The sequence below is a fragment of the Hoplias malabaricus genome, chromosome X2 (genome assembly GCF_029633855.1).
Source record: "Hoplias malabaricus isolate fHopMal1 chromosome X2, fHopMal1.hap1, whole genome shotgun sequence".
Lineage (NCBI taxonomy): Eukaryota > Metazoa > Chordata > Actinopteri > Characiformes > Erythrinidae > Hoplias > Hoplias malabaricus.
The window spans coordinates 9,124,390-9,142,623 of record NC_089819.1 but is presented as its reverse complement, the minus strand read 5'-3'; the positions used below and the strand labels follow the sequence as shown (position 1 = coordinate 9,142,623).

General features: G+C 36.7%; 1 protein-coding gene across 1 annotated transcript; it reads left to right on the top strand.

Annotated features, from left to right (window-relative positions):
* The first annotated feature begins 1,959 nt into the window (after positions 1 to 1,959).
* Positions 1,960 to 17,745, top strand: LOC136676976 (B-type lectin plumieribetin-like). The gene is made up of 4 exons (XM_066654303.1): positions 1,960 to 2,014; positions 12,099 to 12,194; positions 12,319 to 12,412; positions 16,334 to 17,745. The coding sequence occupies exons 3-4, from the start codon at positions 12,323 to 12,325 to the stop codon at positions 16,577 to 16,579; spliced, it is 336 nt and encodes a 111-aa protein (XP_066510400.1). The 5' UTR covers positions 1,960 to 2,014; positions 12,099 to 12,194; positions 12,319 to 12,322; the 3' UTR covers positions 16,580 to 17,745.
* The last annotated feature ends 489 nt before the right edge of the window (positions 17,746 to 18,234 follow it).

Genomic DNA, 18,234 nt, shown 5'->3' with positions numbered 1-18,234 from the left:
ATGCGGCCACGTTCTTCCAGGACCTATCATAAGAAATGGGAAAAAATTCATACACAAAGATTTAATAAAATAAGTACAAATTTAAGCAAGGAACATAGCTAAAATAAATACTTGCATGGTCTAATTCTTTGAAACAGGGGTATGCTTGCAGTATGTTAGCTGGCCTGTCCTTGTCTCTCAAAGTGTCAGAGTTGATGAAGGCTTGACAGACATCAAACTCAAGATCTAGCAGCTGAGAAACTGCTTCCTTATTAGATTTTGGTGTTTTATACAATTCTTGTAGGGTGCGATAATGTCTCGCTTGGCTTTGCTGACTGTCAGTGTTAGAATGGCCTTCCAGTTCTTCAGTATGAATACGTTCTCCACTCTGCTCAACAGCTTCTGCTTTTTAATAAACATAAGACTCTGTATAACACAGCAACTCATCTACCTTATACAAATAGCCAATTAGATCATTTTCTGCTCAAAACCAGATTTTGTTCATTAAATACCCAATACTTCATTTCAATATTCAAACAAAACATTCTCTACATACACAAACTCTATCAAAACATGGCAAATATGCCTCAGTATTGAGTAATTTTTTCAAAACACTGGCACATTTTCTGTCCAAGAGGAACATAGTTAATCACAGCAAAACAACGGTCATAATTCTAAAAGTTGATGGCATTCCAGAAACAGCTTTACTTTCCATGTTTCAGTTCTATCAGCAAACAATAGGTGTTATGACATCTACTAAATTTTTTGCTTTAGGGTTAAATGTGTGCATTTATGGTAACATGCTATCTAGAGGTGAATGCATTATATTTACTGTATGGTAGACAACAAAGTGTTCATAACAGACTTGGTGCAGTAAAAGTATTTATAAATGTACACTCTCAGACAAAAAAGGTAATGTACAGGTACATCATTGTCATTTAAGGTATAAACAGTGTGAATGTACCTTTAAAGGTACAACAGCGGTTTCAGAGTTCAGTTGGGTTCCCTAAAGGTGCATTACATTTTCTTCTCCAGAAGAAGAGGTGAATATATGTAACATTTTATTATAGAACTGTGTAAAATAATAATAATAAAAAAAAAACAAATTTAAGAACAACTGAAATAAACACAATTTTAAAATCTACAATTATAATACAGTGTGATACAATTATGTTCCCTAACAGTTTTTCTGAGAGTGTAGGGTCATGACATCAAACACAGTTATATATATAAAAAAAATAAACACTTTTTCTGTGTAGAGAGATTAGTCTCAAAATACTTTACAAATGCGTAAATGTTAATCCACAAATCAAAAACAAGTCACAAATATATTTGACTGTTCACAAATGAATACATCACACTGTGTCTCAGTCTGCAATTTGTACAAATACAGTTACATTCATAAATACATGTTTTTGGTTTTCATAGATATATCAAAATTTTATGCAAAAATTGTTTAAATTTGTTTAAATTTACATTGCAAATATTTATACAGTTGAAGTATCAAATTTAAAATTTATTTGTAAAATGTAGAATCTGTGTTTGTGGATCAAGTCACTCACATGTTTTTCGTGACGTGCATTTGTCAATTTCCTCTCGCGGGTTTTGGATTTTGAGACTTTCCTCTTGCATTTCACCTGATACAAATACAAATGCAGCCTGATCCACAAATGTGGCCAGCAGGCGAACAAGCCACCGCTGACCACATTTCTGGCCATATAAGTTGCATAATAAGTTTTTGCTAAAAAAATGCATTATGCTATTATTTTTTCATTGTATCATTGGCATAAATTGGTCATAAAATGACAATAATATTGTTTATCACAATTATTTCTGAGACAATATATCAACCATAAGAAAATTGCTATCGTGACAGGCCTAGTCTTGAAATCAAGTCACGTGTTTGTCTTGTGTCTGGTGTTTCACTTGGTCTCTTTTTTTTTTCTTTCGCTTCCCCTCTTCCTTTCTGTATTTTTGTTTTCTTTTTAGCTACAACATAGTTATCTTTGGAGGCATTGATGGTTTTTCCCACAAGGTAAGCTAACATCGGGACTAATTGTGCATCATTTTATAGTTATTAAATTCCTTCATTCATACTTATCTCTAAAAATATTTTATTACAATTGCAAATATTTGCTCATCAGATGTATCAAAATTAAAATGGCTAGTATGAAAATTTTTGTAAATACAATTTGTAATTTGAAAATACAAAAATATGGTATGTTCTAATGAACACTGCATTTTAGGCATTTGGTAGACTCACTTAATCTGACCTTAACTCCCCTATTTTGAAAAGAAGAGTTCTGCTAATTTCCTGCATCACAGATTCAAACTGTATATTTTGCAAGTGGGAGGTTGTGTATTCAAGTGTGCATGCTGGGTTATTTGGGTCAGTCAAAATGAAAATTTGAATTGAACAGCCAATTGGAATGTAACTGATGGAACAAAACAGGCCACAATGATGCTATTGTTATTTCAAATGAGGGCAAGACTGGGCATTTAACAAATGTCATTTCCAAGGGCGAGGAATATAAATGCAATTTGTGGAGTAAATACATTTCTAAGAACTTTAGAATGCATGAAAAGACACAAAACAGTACCATTGCAGCAGTGGTACAATGCAAAACAGTGGGAAAAAACAGTAGAAGAGAAACATTCCCCCTAAGATATCCCCAGTAACAGCAACCTAAAAAAAAAATTGTTCATTAACTAATTTCTCCATCTGTTCAGTTAGAACCACCTTCAAATACAAGCTCTTATAGTTTTTGCTGAAAACTATAATTTTTTATTTATAATTATTTATCTATCCAGCAAAATACTCTATATTATTATTTACGAACTGGATTCCAAAAAAGTTGGGACACTAAACAAATTGTGAATAAGAACTGAATGCAATGATGTGGAGGTGCCAACATCTAATATTTTATTCAGAATAGAACACAAATCACAGATCAATAGTTTAAACTGAGAGAATGTATCATTTTAAGGGAAAAATATGTTGTTTCAAAAAAGTTGGGACAAGGCCATTTTTTACCACTTTGTGGCATCCCCCCCTTCTTCTTACAACACTCAACAGACGTCTGGGCACAGAGGAGACCAGTTTCTTAAGTTTAGAAATAGGAATGCTCTCCCATTCATGTCTAATACAGTCCTCTAACTGTTCAATCGTCTTGGGCCTTCTTTGTCGCACCTTCCTCTTTATGATGCGCCAAATGTTCTCTATAGGTGAAAGATCTGGACTGCAGGCTGCCATTTCAGTACCCGGATCCTTCTCCTACGTAGCCATGATGTTGTGATTGCTACAGAATGTGGTCTGGCATTATCTTGTTGAAAAATGCAGGGTTTTCCCTGAAAGAGATGACATCTAGATGGGAGCATATGTTGTTCTAGAACCTGAACATAGTTCTCTGCATTAATGGTGCCTTTCCAGACATGCAAGCTGCCCATGCCACAAGCACTCATGCAACCCCATACCATCAGTGATGTAGGCTTCTGAACGGAGAGTTGATAACAACTTGGGTTATCCTTGTCCTCTCTGGTCCGGATGACATGGCATCCCAGTGTTCCATAAAGAACTTCAAATCGTCACTCATCTGACCACAGAACAGTCTTCCATTTTGCCACACTCCATTTTAAAATACCCCTGGCCCAGTGCAAACGTCTGAGCTTGTGGAGCTTGCTTAGAAATGGCTTCCTCTTTGCACTGTAGAGTTTCAGCTGGCAACGGCAGATGGCACTGTGGATTGTGTTCTCTGACAATGCTTTCTGGAAGTATTCCTGAGCCCATTCTGTTATTTCCTTGACAGTGGCATTCCTGTTTGAGGTGCAGTGACGTTTAAGGGCCCAGAGATCACGAACATCCAGTAGAGTTTTAAGGCCTTGACCCTTACGCACAGCAATTGTTCCAGATTCTCTGAATCTTTTGATGATGTCATGCACGGTTGATGATGATAACTTAATAAATGAACAATTTTTTTTTAGGTTGCTGTTACTGGGGATATCTTAGGGGGAATGTTTCTCTTCTACTGCATGGGCAGCTTGCATGTCTGGAAAGGCACCATTAATGCAGAGAACTATGTTCAGGTTCTAGAACAACATATGCTCCCATCTAGACGTCATCTCTTTCAGGGAAAACCCTGCATTTTTCAACAAGATAATGCCAGACCACATTCTGCAGCAATCACAACATCATGGCTACGTAGGAGAAGGATCCGGGTACTGAAACGGCCAGCCTGCAGTCCAGATCTTTCACCTATAGAGAACATTTGGCACATCATAAAGAGGAAGGTGTGACAAAGAAGGCCCAAGACAATTGAACTTCATGAATTTCCCCTGGGGATCAATAAAGTATCTATCTATCTATCTGAACAGTTAGAGGGCTGTATTAGACATGAATGGGAGAGCATTCCTATTTCTAAACTTGAGAAACTGGTCTCCTCTGTCCCCAGACGTCTGAGTGTTGTAAGAAAAAGGGGGGATGCTACACAGTGGTAAAAAGTGGCCTTGTCCCAACTTTTTTGAAAAATTTGTTGACACCATGAAATTTTGAAACAACATATTTTCCCTTAAAATGATACATTCTCTCAGTTTAAACTTTTGATCTGTGATTTGTGTTCTGTTCTGAATAAAATATTAGATGTTGGCACCTCCACATCATTGCATTCAGTTTTTATTCACAATTTGTTTAGTGTCCCAACTTTTTTGGAATCCGGTTTGTAAATATAATAACAGCAAATTACTGTGAAACTTAAAAAGCTATTAGTAAATTATTGAAATACAGTGGAACCTCTACCTACGAACATGATCTGTTCCGTGACCCGGTTTGTAAGTGGAACAGTTCGTTTCTCGGGTCAATTTACCCCATTTAAAATAATGGAAAAGCAAGTAATGTGTTCCAGCACACCCCGGAAATCACCCTTTTTGCACTGATATATGTTTACAAAACTCTCAAATTACTAAAAAAACATACATGTAGCATTATTAAAAATAAAAAAGAAATAAAGTTTTAAATGGTTACACATCGCTACCTTGAAGACGTGACGACTGGCTGGAGGAGTAACACAGGCACTGGCTGTATGATGGGAAGTGGGGGGTGGGTGGAATAACCAAGAGTAGGCGGGTGAATGTGGGGAGACGAAGTGTAGATACGGCTTAACTTAGCACGAATTTCGATGTCTGGGCGCGCTTGGAGACTCTCCGATTGGGGTCAGTGGCCATTTACAGCCGCCGGCTCGGTGGAGCCTCGTGTTCGTTTCTAGAGTCATGGTTCATTGGTGGAGGCAAAAAATATTCAAATGCCCGGTTCGTATCTTGGAAAGTTCGTTAGTATAGGCGTTCGTTAGTAGAGGTTCCACTGTATAATGATAATATGACATTAAACATACTAAGCCAGTCAGGATGAGCTTAATGTGTACCTCCTGTTCCTTGTGAAAGAGGTCCCATATGGTCTTTCTTCTAAGAAAATGTTCAGATCCAGGTAAAAGATCACGTATATCTTCAGGAAACAGGGTTGGTAACAGGGCTTCACTGATGTTTGAAGCTATTAATAAGTAAGTTAGTACGTAAGTAATGCCCTAAAATTTCTGGGACTTGTACCCCAACCAAAAATTTATTTTAAAACAGATCTTTCACAGCAGGACTCCCATATTATAACTGTCCAATACCACAGGCAATTCAAGTTTCATAGTAAGATAATTAAATTAAAATCACTAATAACCTTGAGTCCCACATGAAGTACACATTTAGTTATTTTAAAATTTAGTTTCAGTTTTTAACAATCACAAGAATTCATAGGAAAATATTCTATGTAAATATATTAGCAAAACTCAAACGCATCAAACCGCAGATCCAGATTTTAACTAATGTCACCTTGTTGACATGGTCAGGGACAAAGAAGTTACTTTAAGTTATAAAAGCCAAAAAACAAAGCTGCCATTATATAGCTGAAGATGACAGCAATTGTAGACAATTTGCTGACTTACTTTCAGATTCACATGCATCAGGCATACAGACATAAAACTGCCATTTTATAGTTTCCATTTCAGTAGTCCACAAGATAACAGGATAGCCCAAGTCATAAAATCTAATCTAAAAAACTGAGGAGACAACAAAAAACACACATCTGTATCATCCCTTTGTGAACTTAATGGAGAGTCCAAATTTTATGTCTAAAAAGGCTGTCACAGTATTAAGCTATATATGGTTTTTCATTTTTTCTTTATTTTTAACTAACACATACGATGTCTTAAACAACACTGACTAGTCTCGGTGACCTTAATGTTTGAGCAGATTGAGAGAAGGGCAACTTCTCCATTTGCAGAACTTGTTAGAAATATTACCTTTGCAAGTACAGTATTAAATTATAAAACCGCATTAGTTGCACTCCAAATGTGACTTTAACTTCCTGAATTCGTCTGGATTAAGTAAACATTTATATCAATTCCTTTAACTGTGAAACCTTGAACATTTCCTACTCTAGGGAATAAAAATGATTACTAATTTTAATTACTTATTAGGGGAAAGCTTATAGTATACAAAAGTTAGTATACATTTTAGTGTTAAATAATTTAAAATCCATTGAATATCATGCAAAAAATATATATATATATATTTTGTTAAATGTTTTGTATTAGCACTTTAAGGGTATGGGGTTGAAGCCCAGTCCAGATTTGTCCTCTTTTCTGCTCTGTATTAATTATTTCATAGCAAATTATATAAACTCTGTTAATTAAGAAACAAAATAAATAGAAAATGTCAAAACGTTTTTTTTTTTATTATTATAAGACATGACTAAAAACAAATATCATTTGAAAGGGTAATGATTTTAGCAAAATATAAGACAAACCTCCACTTTCAAATATGAAAATGAACAGTCATTAATCACTCATTAGAAGATAAAATAACAAGATAAAATAACAGCACTTAGTATAGCATGGACTACTGAGCTAATAAGCTAGCTATGTTCAGCTAGGCTAGCATGACAGTTAGCTGAATTGGTTTAATCAAACCAAGTTGCCGATTTGAAAATAAAAAGTATAGTTAAACATTACTTAAACTAGTAAAATAAATGTAGACATTTAATTTGTTACTTCATCTGGTTTATCATATCCAGTTTATACAGAGCTAAAATGTATTTTAGCTCTGGGCTTTGGGCTGAGGTATTCCAAGCTCTTCTTAATGAACTTTCCCACTCAGACGAAGAAGGGCGATTCCACTCGATGGATCAGTAGGGTCCAACATGTGCTGTTAACATAGTAAAATACCGAAAATCTTTTCTATTGCCAAAGTTCAAAAGTGAAGACTATGATAAGAATAGATATTATATAGATATTAAGAATAGAACGCTATATATAAAATGAGATTTCAACTGAAAGTGACTTACCACCACCACCTTTCTCAGTAATGTAACCTTCCACTAATGTATTTGTGGCTTTCCGCTCTGTGGTTGAAAATAAAATAAAAATGATTTGTCTGTGTGTTATTTGTTGTCTTTTTGTGGCAATAACATTAACAGCATTGCTGAACCACATAAACACTGTGCATAGCTGTAGCCCGAATGTTCATGTATATTTGCAGTATGGTTGTACTGAGGAATACAGAGTGTACAACTCGTTTTATTATCATATCAAACCGAGCCATTCTTCACACATTCTCAGTCGCAAATGCATCAGGTCGGTTGGTGTCCAAGGGTCTGATAAAGCCACAGAGGACAATGCAGGCCCATGTGCATCTACAACTTTCCGAATTTAACTGAGAGAGAGAGATTTAGAGAATTTTTATATACCTAGCATTCAGTCAGTGTTGTAAGACAGTGGACCAGCAGCATCAGGTCATGCAGTGTGTAATACTGACTGTGTGAATAATGATGAAAATAGCCGAGGTCCCTCAGCTTCAGCCCCCCCGTGATGATAACCCATATCCCTCTATTCCTGGAGCCCAAATCACAACCCAGACTCAACCAGACACTGCTCCAGTCTACACAAGTAGGTTCACAGCCATGTTTATTTGTATAGCACAGCATTAATTCTATGTAACCCTTTTACCAGTACCTTTCAGCTTACAGTTCTTATTAGCTTTATTTAAAAAAAAAAAAAAAAACTTTGACCAACTTTGTATTAGACTGCAGACTGTATCCCAAATTCGGGATTGTCTTCACACAGTGTCATTAAATAACTTATATAGCAAAATAGTAAGTTTGCTATGTGTTTAATAGAAACTCTTCTATTAATAATCACTATTAGCTACATATTTAATGTAATGTTAATTTAATGTAAGGGTACATAAGCCACAGATTTAGAATGCCTGTAGTGCACTATATAGGCCGTAGTTCAGCTTTCAGTCACTTTGTTTATGACAGAGCTATACATAGCACATGTAAGAAAAACATGTGTAATACCAGAATTATGATAGACACAACAGAACATTTTTCATGAGTAATGAGAAATAGATCATTAAGAAAAGCATTTTCCACTGTAAAACTACATTCGGAGCTAAGACATTTCACTCCTAAGAATCGGTTCTTGGACTAGTCAGTATCGACTCTACCAATTTGTTTTTTGTATGTTGCAGGGCAAGTATAATATTGTTCTGAGACCAGGTGCTAGGCCCTTCCCTCTTTCCACCCCTAGATGCATATCTCTCCCTCTCTTACCAAATGTCAAAGAATAATTGAACCATGTGGAGTGACAAGGGTTTATTTCAAAAGTGGAAGAGCCAGCTGAATGGTTTGCCTATGGTGGATGTGCCAATAAAATGTGGAAAGTGAGAATATGCACATAACTAAATAAATCTGTCATGAGATAGAGGCACCTGCTTTCTTCTGTAGCACATACCTTAGGACAGTTGGCAGGAGCCAAAGTGTTTTCCAAGGTAGATTGCAAATATGGGTTCTGGCTGATCCCTGTCTCCAAAGGATCTTCATTACTGACCACATTCATAACACCGTTTGGACAGTATTGCTAAAACCGCTTATGATTCGGAAACTCCTCCGCTCCAGAGCACTTTCAGAAATGTATGAAAGAAATTTTACAAGGTCTGGAGGATGTTTTGTGTCAGGTGAATGACAAACTTATATGGGGAACCACTCAACAGCAACATGATGAGAGGTTACGCACAGCATTTTTATAGCTTCAGAAGGTGAATGTGAATTTTCTTAGATCAAAATGAAGTTCTTAGGCCAGATTATCGGGGCATCTGGAGGTGAGTACAGATCCTGAGAAAGTGAAAGCTATACTGGCCATGAGAGAACCTATAATGACAGTGAAGTGAGAGGTGCCGTCCTACTCCAGAAGCAACCAGATCAGGTGTGAAAGCCGATAGCATATACCTTGTGAGCACTTACTAGTACAGAGCAGAGACATGCTCAAATAGAAAAAGAGGCATTGGCTTTCGCATGGGCCTGTGAGAAGTTTACAGAGTTTCTTATAGGGAAACATTTCCATTTTGAAACAGATCACAAGCCTTTGGTCCCCATTTTGGGCTCAAAAGACACTGGACACAATTCTGCCACGTATACAATGTCTCAGAATGAGAATATTGCAACCATAGACATTCTACAAGAGGAAGAAATTAACCTCTATGTTGATACTGCCATAGCAAGCCTGCTGGCTCTGGAGTTTAGGCTCAGGGAGATCCAAACACAACAGGACAATGACCCTGTACTGTGCCTGGTCAAGACGTATTGTGCAGAATGCTGGCCAGACAAATTCTCTGCTGATCCACCCATATCTGTCATTCTCAGGGGAACTCACTCTACAAGGTGGGTTACTGCTAAAAGGGCTGAGAATAGTAATTCCCACTTCAAGCTCCCATGCTGAATAAGATTCATGAAGGACATCTGGGCAATACGAAATGTGATGTATCAGTGATGTGGCTAGAGCTTAACAAACAATTGCAAAGCCTCATATAGAACTGTGAGATGTGCTTGAGACAGAACATACTTCAAAGAACCAATGCTAGGTGCAGATCTTTTCCCACAAGGGGACTCTGACAAACTCATTATACTTGACTAATTCTCTAGATTGTTTGAAGCTGCCAAAATGTCATCTTCTACTTCAGAAACAACAATTCAGCACTTCAAGTCTATCTTCACCCGTCATGGTATTCCAGAAGTTGTGCATTCGGATAACGAGCTTCAGTTCCCGTCCGCCATTTTGCATGGGCTTTAGACATGTTTCAACCAGTCCTCACTTCCATCCATCTCAACCCAGGTACACATGTATGGATTAGGGATGCTGTGGTACGAGGGACAGTGGTGTCTGCTGCAGATACACCCACATATTACTTTGTAGAGACACCTGGAGGTAATCTATAGAGAAAAAAGGCTCCATCTTTCTCCAACCCATGTGACTCCTGAGACATCAACTGATTTGTCTGAGGGTTTGGGTGAAGCCAGCAATACTCCTGACTCGGTGAGGACACCTCACTTTTCTGATTTATGCGACATACAACTCCAGTCAAGCAAAGCACCAGAACTCCGGTATCCGGCCTGAGAGAGAGATGGTTCCCAGGTAAGCTGAAGGACTTTGTTTGCACTTAAGTTGCTGAGTGAGTAATGTGGCAGAATAATCAATACTATCAGCAGAAGGGATGGGCAGTCTATCACACCCTTCTTTAAGTAAAAAAAAAGTTTGACATTATGTTCCTGTTGTGCTTGTTTATTGCTGCAGTGCCCTTATGGAAAAGAAGGTGGGAAACATTTTCTCATGGACGGGGGGGATGTAGTATCAGGCATTACACAAGTGAGACCCTTTGTAATGTCACAAGGAGTCTGGAGGAGTGAACAATAAATAAATTCCCTCTTTCTAAATAAGCGCACATTTTACAGATGATTAGTACTTACTTATACCATTATTATAGCATGATATGCAGTGTAGCCTTTGTAAAATCATGTTTGATCATATTTATCCCCCCTTCTTTTCTCGTTCGTTTTCATAATTTTTAAACAAGACTTATTAATGTTAGCTGATGCTTACTATTGTCATGTATTTACAATCCCCCCCACCTACTCTTAAATGTATATAAACCTAGTCAAATGGGTATGATAGGGTGGGTGGTTTGTAAGAACGTTATGTTTACTGCATTCTATTCTCTTGAAAAATCTATAAATTAAGCATTAAAATAAACAAGTCCCTTGAAACCAACAGGCTTTTAACAACAACTGGCTGGATTTGTTCACATGTTGATCGAAGAGCTGCAACACCACAACCCTGACAGGAAAGGCAGACTGGGTGTAACCACAGAAATTGTGTTTAGTACAGCAACTTCCACTTACATTCAAATTTTTCCCATTAAACTAGATATTACAAATATTCATTATCAATAAAACAAATAGAGGTTGTAAAGATGATGATGATGAAGTCATATTATATTGTGTATTATCAGGACTTGAAATAATCCTAAATCAGGAACATTTTTCACCCTAAATAAATCTTTTTAAAAAACCTAATTTCTGTACTTTCATTTTATGTATTTATATATGATATTATTTTACAACAGTTTGGAGGACGCTGGAGTTATCCAAAGATTTAAACGGATTTAAAATATTGCTCAGATTTTTCTTGTTTGTGGGAATTATTACTGCAGCCTTTCACACTGTACAATCACATTATTTCACCAGTAAAACGAAACAAATTAAAACAGCAGGTTCAGAGTTGACTTATTACAGAACAGCCATGGCCACAGAAAATCTTCAAAATAGTGGTGAAAACAAAGTTTTTGCTGGTTTTACACTGTCAAAGGCTGATTTAATCAAAATTATATTGAAATTGAAACTGTTTACACCAAATTGGCTCCAAATTAATCCGGTTTCACTGGATGCACATTTAAGGCTTCTCTAAGTAATATACATTTACCCTTCAGAAGTTCAGCCTTGAATTTGAAGTTGGTTTACATATTCTCTACATTTATTCCAAACCTTCCTTTCCTCTATGTGGGTTTTTGACAGCTCCACATCCTGTCAGACCCATGGTTTTACATATGTTTAGAAAAATCCTCTTTGTTCCTTTATGCTTCTCTTTCTTATGCCAGTGGATTTTCGTTTATCTAATCTGCGCATAAATAAACTTAATGGGTGTGTGGAATAGTTCTATGGAATGGTGAGCAAGTATTTGCATTTTAAGCTCCACCCATCCTGTGATGCTCAGTGTTCCTCCAGCTCTTCAGCCCTGCTACTACTCTAGAGACTACAACTTACCAAAGAGCCTCTACTGACTGCTGTGAGTCCTGCATTCATAAATGTTACCATATGTTGCCATAAGTTAGAATATGTAAACCTATTTTTACTATTCTTATACTGAAAATAAATAAACATATGCTGATTAACCCATAACTATCCTACAGGAAAATGAGCAGGAATTCCCTGTCTACCAGCCAGGAACTGCAAAAAGGAGAATACCTGATCTCCAACAATGGAAATTTCAAAGCCATCATGCAGGTATGACTAGAAACCTTTCTGAATAGGAAAAGGTTCACAGAATGAGAAAACTTTGTTAACAATGTTTATAAATGGATCTAGCAAAATATAATTTTACATAATTGTATTTCTTTTTGTCCATTTTTGTGAAGATTTGACGTGATGTTTTTGAAGATTTAAATGAGAGATGATTATTCAAATGATGACAAATGACAAAATTTAAGAAAGTATATATTATCAGACAGCAATAACATTAAGGGTTTTTTTTAACTCTTACAATCATTACATGAGCTATATATGGAATCAGAAATCATATCAAAAACTGAAATCCTCTCCTTTAGTTCTCCATTTCTTCTCAAAATTAATTTAATAGCAGACATTTGGGGTTCCACACAGAAGTATATTTTTAAAGAACCATAAACAAAAGGCATTTCCTCACAGAGAAGAACAAATAAACCTGGTATAACTGACTAAGAAGGTTCTGTGAGTATTCAGGGTTCTACATAGAACTATTGCCTTAAAGAAACCGTCCTTGAAGGCTGCAAAGGCACAGTTTGTGTGGGTCTTCCTCTTTCCTTCTTCAGGTGTCATTTAATCAAGTCATGGTTAAAGGTTCATGCTTGCAGGGCTTGGTAGAAGTTTACATAAAGGCAGTAGAATTGTTTCAAGAATAACAATGTGCAGTAGAGATTTGTTCAACTGTATGAATTTACATGGCCAAATTTGAAGGATTATTACTTGGAATAATTTACTTCTTACTGCTTGGAACAAACTAATAACTTCATTAGGCCTATTTGTTGTCAAAGAAAAAATTAAAGTACAAAAATATGTGGTTTTAACAAATCATAATATTAACTATGCTTCTTATTCACTGAGCCTTTCAGATCTATGAGACACACTGAAATTAAGGAAATAACTTCCTAGGAAAATAGCCACACAAGCAATTTCCCTACACAGTCTAATGCATGCTATTAAAATACAGTCTAATACATGGTGCCATTACAAAAAAAAATCTACAGTAAAATTTGTTCATCTTCAGGATCTGTCTGTAAACAAGTCTCAGTGTGACTTTCAGATTTGAGACACTGACAATAAAGATATTGTCCTAGGAATTAAGCCAAACGTGTAGTTATTCCATGATATGGAAGTTATGTTCATATGTTCCCATCTAGTGGCTACAGAATGCAATTACTGCTATAAAGTTATTATTATATAGGTACATATATCTCACCACAAGCATCATATTTTTTAAAACCTGTTTTATAAACCTAAACATCGCCTTATACCAGATCAATCACACATGTCTCACTGCATAGCCTATGATAGCCACTCCTAATCCAATCCACTCCACAGCTAATACCAGAAATAACTAAAAACCTAAAAAAAACCACAACAAAAAGGCAAGTACATATAAACAGTCAATAGTGCTAATAATGCAGTAAATGAACAGATGTTGACTCACCATTAGAAAAGATGGAGATGATGAGAGTCCCAGCTGAACTTCCTCAGGACCTTATATCTTCTCAATAATTTGTATTTGAAAAGATCTCGTACGAACGCTAGCTGCACCAGCTGTGCCTCTGGATAAATAGCGTAAACTACAAGACCGTACTGAAACGCTTGTCACAGACTCCGTTTTTTTTTCAGACCATTTAAAATGTATATGAAATGCAATATTAAATTAATTTTAAAATTGCTAGGTTTATATATGTGAATGTGTAAATATTTAAGATAAATATATAAAATAATTAATTCAGATTTAGTGCAATTTCTGCTGTTCACACAGCCACATCTGTATCACATGTAAGAAACATTGGATTTGGGCCACTTTTACCTGCTGTGTGAACAATCTCCAAGTTTATTTATTTTTTGGGGGGGATAATAATAAATGCCCAATGCGTGAAAAATTACCTTGAATGAGGTGTTAAATAAATCTTAGGGTATGAGGATTATAAGTCATTTACATGGGCTGAGGCTTCTGTTCATATCAGAGCCCAATTTCTAGGTTTTATTTTACTTATATGTGGTAATTGATAAGTAATCATACACAGGATAAGATGTAAAATATCCTATGGAAATCCATTAGAGCTTCACATAGGTCCCACCCCACTCTCTTCCTACCTGCAGCTAAACATTCCTGGAATATTTGGCTATTTAAATCTTAAACCAAACCAATGGGGTTGCTGTGGCCATTTATGATCCGATCAGCAACCAGCTACCCCTAACACTGCAGCTTACTCACTGGGCCCAGCCCTTGTTTACCCAACTCAGCCACTGAATCGCTAGCTGTCATTAGGTATACACCTCCCCTCGTCAGTGTTTTGCTGAATTAAGCCCATGACACCTCTGGAAGGCTAAACAATGAGGTCTGGCATCCCAGAAACACCCCCATCCAAGCCAGCTTTACAGTCCTACCTTACCGTTAGCATCAACAACCGTGAATCCACACTGGTCTCCCTGGTGACTAAGGCTGTACCTAGCCCCACTAGCACCGTTCATGCATGCTCAGTGCCACCAGTTCCATGTGAATACCACCGGCAGCCACAATAACATAACACAGCACCCGACTCATCTTTCTTGTCCTCCTTGTAACTGGAACATATTTACAGTATGTTTCCCCAAATACTCTGTGATATCCTTATCCACAACCACTGACTAGACCTTTCAACTGTTTCTGATAAGTCCTTCACAGTTGCCCTTAGTTTTTGGCACCTCATGTCTCATTTCACTGTGTACTTAGTATATAGTTGAAATGACAATAAAGAATCTTGAACTTGAACTAACAGACACCGCAGTTTCAGCTTCCCTGGCAAACATAATCAGTGCTATTAATAGCCCTCACCAGTGCTCTGTATCATTTAGTGCTGCACTGTAACATCTATCTAAACTCTTCACTGGTCTCTCCAGTACAGACAGAATCAGGTCTCTTTCAATTACAAAATTTTCCTGCACAAGTTTTCCTTTAACTATCGATGAACTTTAAGACTTGCTTGGTTTACCTTTCAGCCTAAGCTCACATAAGGTTTTTATCTAACATCCCCAGCATCTACCGTGTGCAAGACACAAGTGGTCAGGGTCATCACATCATGTATGTCCTAACTGGGGAGAGCCATCATGCAACCTCTCTCTGCCTACAACCCACTTAGACACCCTAATAATGCCCTACATTGTCACTACAAACACTAGTGGTGAAAGGGTGCATCCAGCCATTATACCCATTTCCAATCACTGCCATGACATAAATTCTCCTATAATAAACAAAACAAAATTGAATATCATCAAAATAAGCTTTGACCAGCTTTGTGGTCTTTTCTTGGACCTGGAAAAATTCAAAGGTTTTCTACATAAGATTATGAGGCACTGAGTCAAGTGCATTAGCTAAGCCTAAGAATATATTGAATATAAATATATAAATATAGTGAATTATGTTTCATAGGAAGATTGTAGACAGACAATGAGGGCTTGTTAGTTCCAAGATAATCTCAGGAATTCAGTGATGCCAGGTTTATACATCATACAAGTAGTATAAACAGAGACATATTCTACAATAAATGAAAAAAAAAAAATATATATATATATAGCTAATATCAAGTTATAAATCACATACATTTCCTATAATAAATAGAAATCTGAACACTGCTTAACCTACTTACCCTGTTTAACACTTATTATATTATTTGAACACATGAATAACCGTCATATGTGCTTTTATATTTCTGCATTTTATTTTTAGGCCCATGGTTTCACTGAGGCAGATTCCTTGTTAAGTTGGCTTAATGTTTAGATAAATTACACCGCTCCAGTGGAAGGACTACAGTTCCAGTTTTATATGGCACCTTTATCTTATACAATATGAAATTTATGAAGTGGAGAATGTGAAAAATGCAAGACTGTAAGCACCGGTGGTTTAAAGGTCTTACTGTATGTGTCTCTGTTGTTTAGGATGATGGGAACTTTGTGCTTTACACCTGGAAACCAGTCTGGGCATCCAACACTTGTGGAAAACCTGGAACTCGACTGGTGATGCAGGCAGACGGAAACCTGGTCATTTATAACGACACTGAAAATCCTTTATGGGCCAGTGACACCTGGCAAAACAAAGCTGCATCAGATATGCGTCTGACCCTCAAAGACGATGGCAGTCTGGTCATTACTGAAGGCACAAGAGTGCTGCGGTCTCTTAAGTAATAAACTTCCTTAACTACAGTCTCCTAACAATCTCTTGATACACACATTAACTTTGCTGAGCTACTAATGTGGAAATGTTTAAGAGACTGTGACTGCTGTTAACATGCATGCTTATATATCTGTACAGCAGAAAGAGCCAAATTAAGATTATAACCTAATTGACACCTCAAACCAATGCTTGTCTTTTTTGTGGAAGAAAAGAGAGAGTAATGAACACACACACACACACACACACACACACACACACACAAAACCTGGTTAACACCAATAGATTTGATTATTCTGATTAATTGATATTCACTAAAACAATGTAGATTTTTTTTGTTAAATTGTTTTGCATCACTAGCTTCATTAGCTCATGTATTTGTTCATTGATTTTATACAGAACAGAAAACAGTTTGATTATTTCTCTCTTTATTATCTGTTAGTGTGAGTATACAGAGTTCAGAAAAAATTAAGCTTCTTTCTCTCTCCCTCTCTCTGTCTGTCTCTCTCTCTGTACACACATGCACACACATTCTCTCCCTCTACTGCCAGAAATCTCCAGTTATGACATTCATGCACATGTAGACAGCAAGTGATTATAGTGATTACAGTGATTATAAGATAAATACAGGAGCTTTCTCTCCAAGAGGACTCCAACAGAACCATTCTAGATAATTTTTGGAAGAATACTTTAGATATTTGCAGTGAATTTAGGTCAGCTCATGCTTCTGTAGTGCGTCAGAAAAAAACAAAGACAAAACTTTACTGTAGGTCTTCATTCAAAAGGCTACTGTTGGAATTATATGGTTATTTTGAATAAGCAGATTGCTTTACTGCCAAAGAATATACATATCATGCTTGCTTGCTTAGGAAAAGTCAATTATTATATCAAAAGGACATGTTCCCAGTCACAAGGTGAAAATAGGAAACTCCCGAAGGGCACTGTTTGACTATAGAGATTATGTCCAAACGGTTGGCTAAAATATAAAACAGGAATAACGTACTGAGTAGAAAATATGCTGACATCATTAACTAAAATATTGAAAATTACAGCTTATCAATAGAGGAAGTCGAGGGAGGATATATGTGTGTGTGTGTGTGTAACAACTGCCTGTCAGATCTCACTCGCACTGCGCTGTGAAGTGACATCTCCAGAGATCTCTGTCCATTAAAGGTTTGAAGAGTGCACCCACTGTCTCCAGTCTTTCTTCCATGCATCAAAAAGAATACGCTGTGACAGTACATAACACCTGTATAAGGTTTTTAAGATACATGACCTAAGCATAAACATCTATAAAGAGATAGTCCAATAAGTTCTCATAAAAGCTGCTTTAGTCAATTTCACTGAAAAATATACACATAAAATTTCATACAAAAATAATACAAAAAGCAAAAGTGCAGTATATTTATCTAACCATTAATCATTGTCTCCCAGTAGTACATTAAAGCCTCAGTAACTGAGCTGAACCTCACTCTGCTGAGTCATGTCTGTGTCTGCTGTATAATGCTGCATAACCCTCAAAGTCACCACTGATACAGAGTCAACCAACGAAAACAGTAGATTTACAGAGTCCCTTCAGAGTAATGTCGATAACTGTGTGTGTGTTTAGAGTTAGAGTGTAGTGTAATTGTGTAAAGTGCGTGTGCATCTGCAGATTTAATTGAGTAAG